This window comes from Danio rerio, chromosome 7 (assembly GCF_052040795.2).
Source record: "Danio rerio strain M-AB ecotype USA chromosome 7, GRCz13ab, whole genome shotgun sequence".
Classification (NCBI taxonomy): domain Eukaryota; kingdom Metazoa; phylum Chordata; class Actinopteri; order Cypriniformes; family Danionidae; genus Danio; species Danio rerio.
This window is the reverse complement of record NC_141027.1, coordinates 32683114-32697213: the sequence shown is the minus strand read 5'-3', so window position 1 is coordinate 32697213 and position 14100 is coordinate 32683114. Positions and strand designations below refer to the sequence as shown.

The 14100-nt window shown below is 39.8% G+C and overlaps 1 protein-coding gene across 2 annotated transcripts in view; it reads left to right on the top strand.

Annotated features, from left to right (window-relative positions):
* Positions 1-5822: 5822 nt before the first annotated feature.
* The window catches only part of kcna4 (potassium voltage-gated channel, shaker-related subfamily, member 4), a 61886-nt gene continuing 53608 nt past the window's right edge, over positions 5823-14100 (top strand). The window contains exons 1-2 of one of the 2 annotated variants that reach the window (XM_087261347.1): positions 5823-5997; positions 6638-10353. In XM_087261347.1, the coding sequence (XP_087117473.1) occupies positions 7111-9114 (2004 nt within the window). In that variant the 5' untranslated portion in view covers positions 5823-5997; positions 6638-7110 and the 3' untranslated portion in view covers positions 9115-10353. Of the gene's footprint in view, positions 6302-6637; positions 10354-14100 lie in introns of both variants that reach the window. The other variant, XM_087261346.1, reaches the window with a different exon arrangement.

The window sequence follows — 14100 nt, the reverse complement described above, 5'->3', positions numbered from 1 at the left end:
AAGGTCACTGTTCTGCAGGACAACCCCATTGAAAACCCCAGGAACAACAGCCTGTCTCGTCCACACATGACTGCTTCGACTGCTCCTGCTTGGACAAACAAATCTGCCAAGCTGGATATATTCAACAACATTTTGAACAGTCTAAAAATCAATCAGTCTTCACTCTCTCCTGCATCTGTTCAGATTTTCACATGGCTAGCTTTTGCAACGGTTAATCATACCAGATGTAAGAAATGTTTCTGCAAGAAAAATAACTGCTATTAGACCGTATACTAGTTTAACAGCACATATGGCAGTATTTGGTATGTCGGCGTATATTTTGGACATGAAAAATGATACTGACAGATCTAATCTAATACTGACGGAATACAGATCTTGTATTCAAACATGACTGATACATTAAAGGGATTCAATTCAAAAGTGACAATAGAGACATTTTCTATGTTTGATACACAGATTGGAGTTTAGTATTCTTTGTTTCCCGCTTTTTTTCTATAACTATCAAAGTTCAGAGTTTTGGGGTTTTTATTTCCCGCCCTTTTGTTTTTTGAATGTATAACTGTCAAAACCAGAGTTTAGGCTTCTTTATTTCTTGACTTTTTACTTTTTAAATCTCTAACTGTTATAAATACAGAGGCTGTTTCTCATTATGCGTTCTTTAGCAATCTTGCATCCTCGTGTTCTTGTGTAACGTCATCATCAACTGCCAAAGTTCAGTTTCAAAACTTGGATTCCCGGATGTGTTTTGGATACCGAAGATGCGCCAATGCAGACTTAAGCACCAAACTCACTCTAGAAGTCCCAAAAGTCATTGCGATTAAATAAAGGAGGAGGAAAGTGCAGCATTTAAAACCTGCTTATAATTAAAATTCAGAGAGAAAACGTATTTATCTCAGGAGTTTCCCTTAATGAGAGGGTGAAAGTAAACATTGCTATGAAAATCTTAATAGATGTATAAACACATTGTTTATTTGCCGAATTTTGTATTACAACACATTTATTTGCATTGTGCAAAGATTATTAGTAAGGTTTTTGTGCCTGTTATATATATTGAAAAAGGAAAAAACAATAAATCAATATATAAATGCTGTAATGTTTAAATAGCTTTCCGTTAAAAATGCGTGAAGGTCATGTGACCATCAGAAAGAACGCAGCATCTCATTTCTCACAGGACAGGTTCTGTGTTCTCACAGCTCCCGAGTTCGTTTTTCCGAGATGACCTGGCAAGACCATTCTTCAGAAGAACACGAGTACGTTTTCTGCGTTCTTGGAATTGAGAAACAGCCAGAGTTTAAGTCTCTTTATTTCCCACATTTTTATTTTTTAAATCTCTAACTGTCAAAACCAGAGTTTAGGGTTCTTTATTTCCCGTCTTTTTATTTATTTATTTATTAATCTATAGCTGTTATAACAACAGAGTTTAAGTTTCTTTATTTCCTGCCTTTTCGTTTTTCATACCTGCAACTGTCAAAGCACCTCATTACTGGTGATTTTCTTGAGTTCAACCATTAAAATACAGACCGTCAACATTCTCTCAACAAGTTCTTTATATTTAAATACTTCAAATTCCCAATTTCCTAAAGGTCATGTACTGTATCTTCTATTTTCAGTTAAATTCTAAGTTGTTCAGTCTTCTCCACTTGGTGAGTAACAGAGATATGGAAAGTATAATTCATATGTTTTTTTCTTTTTTACTTGTGACCATGGATTCAATCCATTGTCATTTATAAATGTGTTCAGCTAATATGTTTGGGATTAACAACACATTCTATTTTTTGTTACAAGTTTACATAAATAAAATAAAATCACCCAATTGGCAAATGCTATTTTTAAACCCTATCAGAGTCTACAAGATATAAGAGCAGCCAGTTAAACAAGGATAGAACATATATTAACATGTAAAAAGAATATTAATAACAAATAAAGTTTGTACAGTTAAATTACATACTATTTACCATTATTAGTGTTGTTGATTATATAAATGCAACCAGAATTGCAATGCAAAATGTCATTGTGACATATAATGTTTCTGGGCCTAAGTGTTTACTTGTTTTATTTGAAGACATGATCTCAACAACTGTTTAGGTGCAATACATTCATATCACACATTTAAACATCACAATGTGCACTGCACAGCTCAAGGCGTCCTGGAAACCAATAATTTAAAGAATCATAAAAGATTAAACACTGTCTGGCCGTCTGAGATTTTGCTAAGGAGATATAAGTTAGGATTGTGATTTTGACTATTATTACAGCACACTGTGAGAGTATATTAGCACTGCTTTTAGAATCTGAACTTATAGTGCTTGAAGACAATAGACAATGAAGCATAATGTATGTCAAGACTTTGCATGTGTACACTACCTGACAAAAGTCTTGTGTCAATCCCAGTTGTAAGAGATTAATCAATTCAAATAATAATTTGACTTCTAGTTGATCATTTGGAAAAGTGGCAGAAGGTAGATATTTCTGATGAACCATTTGTTAAACTGCATCTTTATCATCACAAATACTGAATACCTATTAAAACCCGCATGGACCCAAGACCCAAGAAGTTTGGTGAAATGAAAAAGGAAATGGTTACATTCAGAATGACGGCATGGTAGAGATCTGCAGAGTGGATGGCTACATAAAAGTTCCTGAAAGCAAAGAAGGTTAAGATGCTCCAGGATTGGCCAGCCCAGTGACCAAACATGAACATTATTGAGCATGTCTGGGGTAAGATGACGGAGGAGGCATTGAAGATGAATCCAAAGAATCTTGATGAACTCTGGGAGTCCTGCAAGAACGCTTTCTTTGCCATTCCAGATGACTTTATTAATAAGTTATCTGAGTCATTGCAGAGATGTATGGATGCAGTCCTCCAAGCTCACGGGAGTCATACACAATAGTAATTATTTTTCTACTGCACTATGACTTTATATTCTATACTGGACATTATTTCTGTTAAGTGATAAGACTTTTGTTTAAGCAAAGTCAGATCATACTGTCCTAATTAAATAATTAAAAAATCAATCAAGGCATGATCATATTTTATTTCGGTAAATTGAGTGTATTCTATAGGCATTTGCCTTTCATATAAGCCACTTCCGATACCAAATGATCTTCTGATGCTCAAATGAACTAGACGTCAAGTTATTATTTGTTTCTAAAACTTAGATAGGCAACAAGACTTTTGTCAGGTACTGTATTTTAACTGCTCAACTAGCTGTAAGTATTAGCAGACTGTCTGCATAATATCTGCTTATACTTTATTTAGCTGGTTCCTTTATGGACATTGACCATAAGTAACTTTGCAAGAACTTGCCAACTTACTTGACATTCTTATAATATATGTGATACTTCAGTAATTCTCTAATGATAGTTAGCTGAAGTAGTTGTCACATATCATCAACAAAATGTCTAAAATCCCCTAAAGGAAAATAGTTCACCCAAAAATGAAAATTACTTCAAAATGTACAGTCCCGTGTGGTTTGATACCTTTATGATCCTCATTCTTCTCTTGAACACAAAAGAAGATATTTTAAATAATGCTGGTATTCACTGACTTCCATAGTAGGGAAAAAATACTATGGAAGTCAATGAGTGCCAGCTACCAGCATTCAACAGAAGAAACAGAAACTCAAATATGTTTTGAACAAGGCTGAGTATAAATGATGGCAGCTTTTGGGTGATATATACCTTTAAAAAAACTCCCTGAGCCCATTTGACAGTTTTTTAAGTCTTCGGTGACAGAACTATTCTACTATTCATTCCTCACAGCAGCAAGCCTATAGCCATTATTGCCTCAATCCCTACCTGTTTAAAAGTTTATAAAGAGTTCTAGATTTTCATTTGGATTTTGTTCATTATCTTTTATAGATCTTTGTCTGTCTCCTCTCTTTCCAGCTGCAGCGCAACCTTGACAAAAGAAAGCTCTTATTTCAGACATGTTCGCCCCCAGTCTCTTTCCACTGCTTTTGAAGGTTGTACAGTCATTGACTCCTGATTTGTACAAATCTTGGAAATTGTCCAAAATGACCCACTGACCTTCATTTATCATGCTGCGACAAGAGCCCATCCGAATAAGGTTTTTTTAATGACGAATAAATCTGCCTTTACACTCTTACCGCTGCATCCAAAAAAGAGACTGCCTGATTCTGTTTGCCCAGTAATTCTCACATTTCCTCCAGTCTTGATGCACTTGGTGCCACCGTCATTCAAGGCCTCATTTCTGGCCTACAGTGCAGTCGGCACCATTATCCTAATAACTATAAGCCATTATCCAATCCCACACCCACAACCTTCGCACTACAATCACAATCTTTACTCTCTACACATAAAGAGCAGCCATCCTGTGTGCTTGCCCACCAATAATGCAGTGCTATCTTGTGAAATACTGCCCCCTTTTATTCTCTTTAGTGCCAACTGCATACAGAAAAGACAAGCATAGACAAAAACAAAAGCTAAGGCCAAAACAAGCTGCATTTCCTTATGGAGGTGGGCTATTTGAATAATTAAACAGTGGGATGTCAGTGCACGGTTGCCAGGGTAGTAAAGGTTGGTCAATGCAAACTGTTTAAACAAGAGCAAACACAATGTCTCCTGCATTACTAATGAGCTGAATTAAACAGCACAATCATTCTGACAGCACATACACACACATTCGCTGGAGAGTCAGCTAGACCCTTGGCTTTGTTGAGCAATTCTGTGCAAGGTAAAAGATGTGTTTTTCAGGTGATAACTATAAAGCATTCAGTGCTGCTGATGAAACTGGATTTCTAAAGCCTTCTGTTAAAAAATCGAGTGCCGGGAAAAACAGGCAGGTGGCGTAGTGGGAGTAATCATTTGCATTTTGCTTTCATACCAACAGAATATGAGCTCAAAGCATTAAGCACTTTTGAAAGCCAATTTTGAGTTTAAAATGCAGTTTAAATCATCTTAATGGCCATGTTTTTTTTGGTTTGTTTTTTACAGCTCCACCAGTCTTCATGACTGAGTGCAAAACCAGCTGCTTTCAAACAGTTTAATGTTCACACATCCCACAGCGATTATATTTTGATCAACGTGTTGAAATATTTTGATGGAAATTCACTTTCCAGTAAGTTAGCAGCATATTTCATCATCTCAGTCAAGAGATGCTAGATGTATAACCCATAATAAATAAATAGATAGTTTTAGTTTAGTATAAAAGATGCAGATTTAATGTAGGTTTTAGCCTATTTTACCAAAATTGTGATTAATCTAATGTTATCTCTCATGATTAGAAAGAACAGTCATCATTTCAAACTATGATAAATGCACAAAAAAATATAATAATAATAAACAAAATGTAAACATATTGAGTCGGTATTTTAACTTGACTGAACATCAAAATCCCACCAACTCCATTTTGCCCATTCGGAGTCCCTGGACTCTCTTGAAATCCCTATTATGACTGTGCTAAGAGAGGTGAATATTTATGCTCTTTGTGTAAACGCTTGCTTGTTTAATAGATCGTTGAGTAAAGTGCAGAGCTCTCACGACACAATCACGTTTGTCATTTTAATGTCGTGTTTACATTTTTCCAAAGAATGGCTATACACAAACTGGCCGTGATAGAAAGTGTCTGTGTCTTTTTGACAGAGCCACACACAGGCTGCATAGTGTGTGCAGCTCGCGCTATGCAGCAGTCCCTCGGGTAGGCTGTTGCGATGAACTGGATGTCAACAGATGCATAAGGGGCTGTCGAAGTTTGAGATCTGCAGCACACCGGTAAGCCTGCTGTCGCCACTGGGGGGCGATCTAGGACTTTCCGCGCTGCGCAAACGTGCCTCTCGCGGCGGAGCGCAGCTCCCCAATAACACGAGCACAATGGTCAACGGGCGAGACTGAGCGGCAGACAGATGCGCGCTGCGCATACCCACCTAAGGCTATTTCACATGGCATCCGAAAACTTTGATACATCTCGATTCTGACGCCGCTCGTGTGATATATCGAGCCACGCAGCATGCTCTCGGCAGCAGCACCTGATCTTTGGTGAGTGTGAGTCCAGGCTTAATGCAGCGGTGCATGTTTTTTGGGGAGGGGGAGATGGGCAGGTGATGAGAGATCCTGTTGAATAAAGAGCCAACGGCGAGCCGCGGCCAAAACTGTCATCCCTCGAATGCGATCTCACCTGACTGTTGAGGTGTCATGTTCTGCGTTTGGCTACGTCGATGGATATCTGGATTCCCAGTGCAAGAGGGAAATTTGGACAAACCTGGGATTTACATCCTCAGCCGTCTCTATCTTGTTGCATTGAGGGTGGAAGCGGAGAAGACCTCCTCGTATCATTCCCTACGTAAGTGGCTCGAATGATGGAAGGTGGAGTGCATGAGAAGGATGTTAAATTGCGTGCGATGACTGATTATTATTAATTGTCAGGGGCTTTTGGATCAGTAATATCACGCGCTGTTTCCTGTTTTCCTGCCTGGCTGGCCTGTATCAATAAGGATGCGCCCCGTTATTGTCATTGTTAATATTTGTATTCTTATGCAGGCAGCACAAAGATATTGAGTTAGGTCCCTGGTTACTTTTTTCAAAATGTTCTGCTCGTGTTTGTGTCCATCACAGTGTGCCTGAGCTAAATTATGCTGAGCACTTTGCATTCTACAACACGTTTTTCTTGTCTTTACAGCTGTTGCTGGTGTCAAGCGGATCCAGTGATTCATTCATAGCCGCTGAAGGGGCAGAGGACGGAACAAACCTACAGCCCACCCCTCCCTCGCAGCCAAGATGGGAACCAGTGATTTCATAGACGAATAAAGTCGGTGAGCGAACACCTCGGATAACGGAAAGGAGCCGCGCTCTCCTCATGCATCCAGCTTTCTGTTGGATAAGGCAGCCGCGCGCGCCACGCGCATGGATTGTAGAACTGTTGGACACATTTTACTCATGATTACGATGATGATGATGATGTCACCAGAAGCACGTAGCTTCGTTACAGTTGTAAAGTCCGATTACAACAAGTAAAAGTGCACTGAAAGAGCTGAAAGCACTTTCGAAGGCAGCGGACCTACACTGCCAGTCAAGCGCATTTATGAACTTGCCGAGCCCGTCTATCGCTCAGCCTCGTTCTCCATCACTCTGAACGCCTCGTAGTTTAAGAAGATGGAGTTTGCTATGGTGGGCGCGGACAGTGGGGGCTGCAACACCCACCTGCCCTATGGATATGCCCAGGCTCGCGCCCGGGAGAGAGAGCGCGAGAGGGAGAGGCATTCTCGCGCAGCGGCCGCGGCAGCAGCTGAAGCTGGAGCGGTCGGAGAGGGAGGTGGGTCCACTGGCCATCCCCACAACCACCCGCATCAGAGTCGCGCCGCCTCTTCGACAAATGCCAACAACAGTAGCGCCGGGACCGCCTCGCGCCCCTCCTCCTCCTCCTCCTCACAACAGCCGCAACAGCAGCAGCAGCAGCAACACCACGAGCCACCACAGCAACTTCTCAGAGAGCGAAAAAAGCAAAGAGGCGTCGCGCGCTGGAGACGGAACCGCGCGGCTCTCGGCGGGGATCTACGCCAATCAGAGTTGGCGCTCCTAGGATCCGAGGAGGACATTATGATCGAGGAGGAGGAGGAGGCGGAGGGCGAGGAGGAAGAGGAGGACAGGAAAAGCAAGAGGTCCAGTTTTGTCTATAACATGGATGATGAGGAGGAGACGGTGTCGTTAACGGACAGACGTCCTCAGTCAGGGTATGAAAACGTTTACAATGAGTACGGCTGCTGCGAGAGAGTTGTCATCAACGTGTCGGGCTTAAAGTTTGAAACTCAGCTGAAGACTCTCGCGCAGTTCCCGGACACTCTCCTGGGAGACCCCGAGAAAAGAAGCAGGTACTTCGACCCTTTGCGTAACGAATACTTCTTTGACAGAAACCGACCGAGCTTCGACGCCATTCTGTACTTCTATCAGTCAGGGGGGCGCTTAAAGAGACCCGTCAATGTGCCGTTTGACATCTTTTCCGAGGAGGTCAAGTTCTATGAACTCGGGGATGAGGCAATGCTCAAGTTCCGCGAGGATGAGGGCTTTGTGAAGGAGGAGGAGAAGCCGCTGCCCGAGGACGAGTTCAAGCGTCAGATCTGGCTGCTCTTCGAGTACCCGGAGAGTTCAAGTCCAGCCAGAGGGATCGCGGTCGTGTCAGTGCTGGTCATCGTCATATCCATAGTCATTTTTTGTTTAGAAACATTGCCAGAATTCAGGGACGACAAAGAATTCCTCATCCCAGGTAAAAACTCCACGCAGGCAGACAATGGATTTACGCCATTCAACGACCCCTTTTTCATCGTGGAGACAGTGTGCATCATCTGGTTCTCGTTTGAGATCATCGTGCGCTTCTTCGCCAGCCCCAGTAAAGCTGATTTCTTTAAAAACGTTATGAACACCATAGACATCGTCTCTATTTTGCCTTATTTCATAACCCTGGGCACAGATCTCGCACAGCAGCAAGGCAACGGGCAACAGGCTATGAGTTTCGCCATCCTGAGAATAATACGACTCGTCCGGGTGTTCAGGATCTTCAAACTGTCTCGGCACTCCAAAGGTCTCCAGATCCTCGGGCACACTTTACGCGCGAGCATGCGAGAGCTGGCGCTGCTCATCTTCTTCCTCGTCATCGGCGTCATCCTGTTCTCCAGCGCGGTGTACTTCGCAGAGGCGGACGAGCCCACGTCACAGTTCACCAGCATCCCAGATGCGTTTTGGTGGGCTGTGGTGACCATGACCACGGTGGGCTACGGTGACATGAAGCCCATCACGGTCGGGGGCAAAATCGTGGGCTCGCTGTGCGCCATCGCCGGCGTCCTGACCATTGCGCTTCCAGTCCCCGTCATCGTGTCTAACTTCAACTACTTCTACCACCGGGAGACTGATAACGAGGACCAGGCGCCCGCCGTGGAACAACCCCCACCGGGTTGCCCCTACTTTCCGGATTTCCTGAGAAAATTCAAGGGGTCCCCATCGGGCTCATCTTTAGGTGACAAGGCTGCGGAGTACATGGAGATGGAGGAGGGCGTGACGGAATCTCTGTGCGGGGGTGACACGCAGAGCCCGAGCAGAGGGAACGGTACTGACTTAGGCGGGAAAAACAGTTCACATTCACGAACCCTACAGACAGATGTATGATTATGGAAGAACGATGACCTTTCATCATGATGACTGCACAAATGAATCAGTTAACAGCACACACATGCACAACTTGAAGACACACACAGTACGCGCGTGCGCAGACACACTGTCTCACACACATTAAGTTCTGGACCTGAGCTGAAACTTTTTTGCAATGTGGCTGGCTACTTTTGTAGAGAAACATACCCTGTAATCACATGACAGGCAACGCAAAAATCACCAGCTTTACGTGACGTGGAGAGGTGTCTCTATCTGCCCGCCTGTTCAGTTCAGTTGACAGAACCGAACGACTCCCGGTTCATTAAATGAAGGAACTTGCATAGGCACTTTATGAGTTACATTTGTCAGTAATTGTAGGAAAAAGAGGCGAGTTCTTATCTAATGCTATTATGCAATAACGTTTAAATCGTTTGCACTATCATCAATTATGTTCTAGTCTCCCACTTTAATGCAGAGGAAAGAAACACTGAGCTAGAGAGAGAAACGACCCCATAGCAATCATGTTTTAAATTGCATTTATAATTAATTCCAAACAATAGCAAACATACGCTGTCCACGACCAATTCAGCTAACAGGAAGGAATTTGTTTCACTATTAGAATTAATTGGAGAGCAGCATGTTGCATAACTTAAGGCTATGTTATCTTAAAAATCCCATTGTGGCAAACATGTGTCCGCATGGCAGTATTCAGTATGTACTACACTCTGGTAAAAAACCCTTTTAGCACACCCTGTGTAGTTATTTGTGCATCGTCCAAAGTGACTAAAGAGTCATTATAGTCGGTCCCTTTTGTGAGTATTGAAAACAAACCAATCATGTTCGTTTTTGTTCATTAGCACAAGATCCACACCACACTACAGTTCATCCATCACGCGATCTAGGCGTCATTCTTTCGCAGCATTATCACATACAGAGTCCAAAATAACCGGTTTGCATTGTCTCACAAAGTAAAACACCTTGTACAACAGAGTCCACACCGACACCGTGGCTTGAAGGATCAGTTTGGCCACTGTTTTCAAGTTACTGTCTTGGGAGTTAATTTCAAGGGGAATGCTTCATGCAACTATCTTGTCTTCATCCCTTTACCAAATGACAATGCATCCCTTTATTAAAATGCTGGCGGAAATCTACAGCACTGATGGGAACATGAACTTGGTGGACTTCATGCACAGCGAATCCTCGTCTCAAAGGAGTGCACGATGACCACTGAGCATGCGCGGTGCATCGCAAACCCAGGTAAGTGTTTTCTGCTGCATCAAGACTCAGTTCAGTCACTCAGTCACGCTGTCATTACTCATGCTCAGATTTACACGCCGTCCAGATGTTTACGCATGTGCGCAGGTGTTTATGCATCTGCGTGGACCCGCTAGTTGCCTGTCAGGCCCAGAAACAGGTGCTCCACGTGATCTCAGCAGGCATGTGATTTCAGATCTCATGTTTTCTTGTTTCATAATAATACATCAACAATGCCTTGAATTGCTTAGCAACAAGGGGCTTATTGTCAGAGAGACGACTGACTGTGCTGTGTTCCCTTGGAATCCAAAAATCCTCATTTGCTCATGAAGTGTGCTGAGCTTCATTTTTCTGATGTCATAATAACTATTACTGATTTTTCTAGACAAGATAATGACCGTTTAATCTGCAGTAAACTGAGATTTTGTCATGACATGCTACACTGAAAAATACGATTTTTGCTAAATTGTTGCAATCAATTTACACTGCTTTTGCTGCTTGTTCAAACTACGTATTCAAAATGAGTTGAAACAACACAATTCTTAAGTTTGTTTTGGGACAACTTAATTGTTTTATGTTCAGTCCACTTAAATTTGTGAAAACCACTATTTCAACTTAATTGATTTGTGTTGGAACAACATGAAGGAATTGTGTGGAACCCAGCATTTCTTTACAGTGCATACACTGTAAAAAGTAACTGTACCAAAAGCCAGTAAACCAATTCCTTTAAAAGCAACAAGTTGCCTTCACAAAGATAATATGAGTAAAAACATTTCAACTTGGAACTGTTACATTGACTTAACTTGTATAATTATGCTAGTTGTAATCACTTTTTAAAATCAACTAATGCCTTTTACAGTGTCAGACTATTTTAGCATGTCTGTTTTCAAATAATTATTGTTATTTTTTACAATATTACATATTTGGTGCTTCATTAAGTTTATCAAATCTACAAGTACACTGTAAAACCCCAAAAGTTAAGGTAACTCAAACTGTTTAAGGAAATTGATTGCATCAAACCATTTACGTTCAGAAACTAATCTTAATGAGGACAATGAACTTAATCCATTTGAGTAAACAAAGCAATTTGATCACAGTAAAACCCAACAAATGAAGAGAACTCAAACCAACCGAGTACTGTAAAACCCAATAAGTCAAGGCAACTCAAACTGTTTGAGGAAACTGATTGCTGCAAACCATTTGAGTTTAAAACAAATCTAGATGAGTACTGTAAACTTACTTCATTTAGGTTGAATTAATGAGGTATTTAATTAACTCATTACCTTCAACACTGAGTTCAAAACTCTTTTCAAATGAGTTAACTCTCAGCCAATTTTGGGTTAACTACACTCATTTCATTTGATAAAGCTGATTGTTGGGTACAGTGTATCGCCTGTCTTGAATTTAGAAGACACGCTGGAGTCTGGAAGAGCAGATTTATTTTAGTTACTGTATGTCATTTTGGTAGATACAGAAAAGCTGAAAACAAATATATTAAAGGTGTATTGAAAAAAAGTGACTAGTTATTTTTATTTTTAAAAAGTGAGCAATTTGCATAATTAAGTCAACATAACAGTTCCAAGTTACAGTGGGTTTACTGACATTATTTTTGTAAAGTCAACTTATTGCTTTTAAGGCAATTGGTTAACTTGCTTTAAGTAACTAATCACTTTTTACCGCTTATGGGCTGAGTGTAAACAAACAAATACAATTTTGTAATTCATTTGTTTATATTCAGCTCATATAAATTGTTTGCAACCACATGTAAACATTAGCAAGTCCAATGAATCATTTTTTTGCATCCCAACACGATTAGTTGTGGGGCTGGGCTGATAAACGACATTATATCAAATTTATGTCAATAATAATGACAAGATCTGGACTTTTTTACTCTATATTGATCTAAGAGCCAGTCACACAGCAGAAATGAACACCTAAAATGTGATATTAGAGATGTAGCAAATTTTCACAAATTTAGCGGTCAAAAATGTGTTGTGCCTTTTAATGGACCCTGTAATTTTTGTGGCTTCAGTCATTGTTGGGATACTCTTATAAATCTGGAAGCAATACCAACTTATATTGAAATGCATATCATTATAGTTCAATATGGAAAATAATTATTAAGACATATTGCCCAGCCCAAATTACTTGATATTGTCTAGCAGTTTGCACTTGTTTCAGAAAAAACTGTTGTATACATTGACAATAGAGCAACAGGCAACTGGTGTTCATCAGCTGTTATTGCCGTCACCTCTATAAACTATGCACACTATGTACAGTGTCCCTTTTCGAAAGTGATCCTCTTACAGCTTGTAGTAGATGCACCGCTGATAACAGGTTACATAATACTAAATTACAGCCAGTGTGCTCTGTCTTTAAGTCAAAGGATATATTTTAGGCATAGTATCGATGTGTCCATAGTTTCATGCATGAAGTTGACAGAAAAAGTTTTAACTCTAAACTAAGGATGTGAATCACAGCTCCTTGAAGGCCACAGTCTTTAGCTGAGACACACATACCTGTGGTTTTCAAATCAGCCTGAAGGAATTGATTAGCTGGATCGCATGCATTTATTCCATGTTGGAACTAACTTCTGAAAAACACAGGGCCACATTGACATAGTTGTATTTAGACTACATCTAAAGTAATCCATATACATTTTGTAGTTTAAAAATGCTGTCACACTAGTGTTTTCAAGATTTTCGAAGTTGCTGACTCGCATTGTAATGTCTGAAAGTGCTTGCATGAGTAAAACTGTTGTCTTGTTCAGTCACCAAACAACACTGAGTAAACTGTTTCTGTTGAAGAATGAAATAATTACAAACTAATCTTCAACAAAACTATCAAACAGGAGAGCCTCAAAAACAATTGATATACAGTGCTCAGCATAATTGAGTAGACCCTATTTTGAAAATGAATATTTTTATCCATTTCTTTGTAAATATAAGCAATGTATTTTAGTGCATTTAAACAAAACAGATTTATTAAACAGATATATTAAATAAAATAATATTTTAGACATCAAACATATTTTGAAATTGAAAGATAATACAATTAAATTCAAGCTAAATATTGAAAAAAATTACAACCTAAAACATTTTAACAACATTTTTAACATGTCTTTTGCATTTCTTGATTTTTCCTCTTTTTTAAAGTTGTATTTAATAATTTTCTATACCATATAATTGTGGGCGTACTAGTTTTCGTTATCATAAGTTATTTTGTAAGATAAGCTCCAGAGTTGGCTTCAGTACTGACTAATCTAATGTATATGCACAAATATAATATTGTAGAGCTTCCTATTAAAAATATGAATTTAAAAGAGAGATTTGTGAGCGGTGTACTCATATATGTTGAGCACTGTACAAAATTTTTTTGACAATCTTGTTTTGGACTGAACGAGTCAAATGACCAAAAATCTTTTTTTAAAAAGGTCCCACTATACAACAGAAAGGCTTATATTCAAAATTACCCACATTTGAGAGCATTTTCATTAACAAAAACAACATCTCAGTGTTTAAAGACGTCCAAAACTAGGGAAACAATGTGTTTTAAAATAGTGTAAGCAAGGCCATGCTTTCTTAATTGTTCCTAGTCTTGTTATGAACAATTTAATTGTGCTCATTATTAGGTGCTCAAAGTCTTTATACTTCTTAATCAAAACTTTTTCTCAGCACTTGCTATGAAGTTATTATTTTGAAATGCTATGATATTATATTACTATTTATTATTGGTCACACTTTATATCAA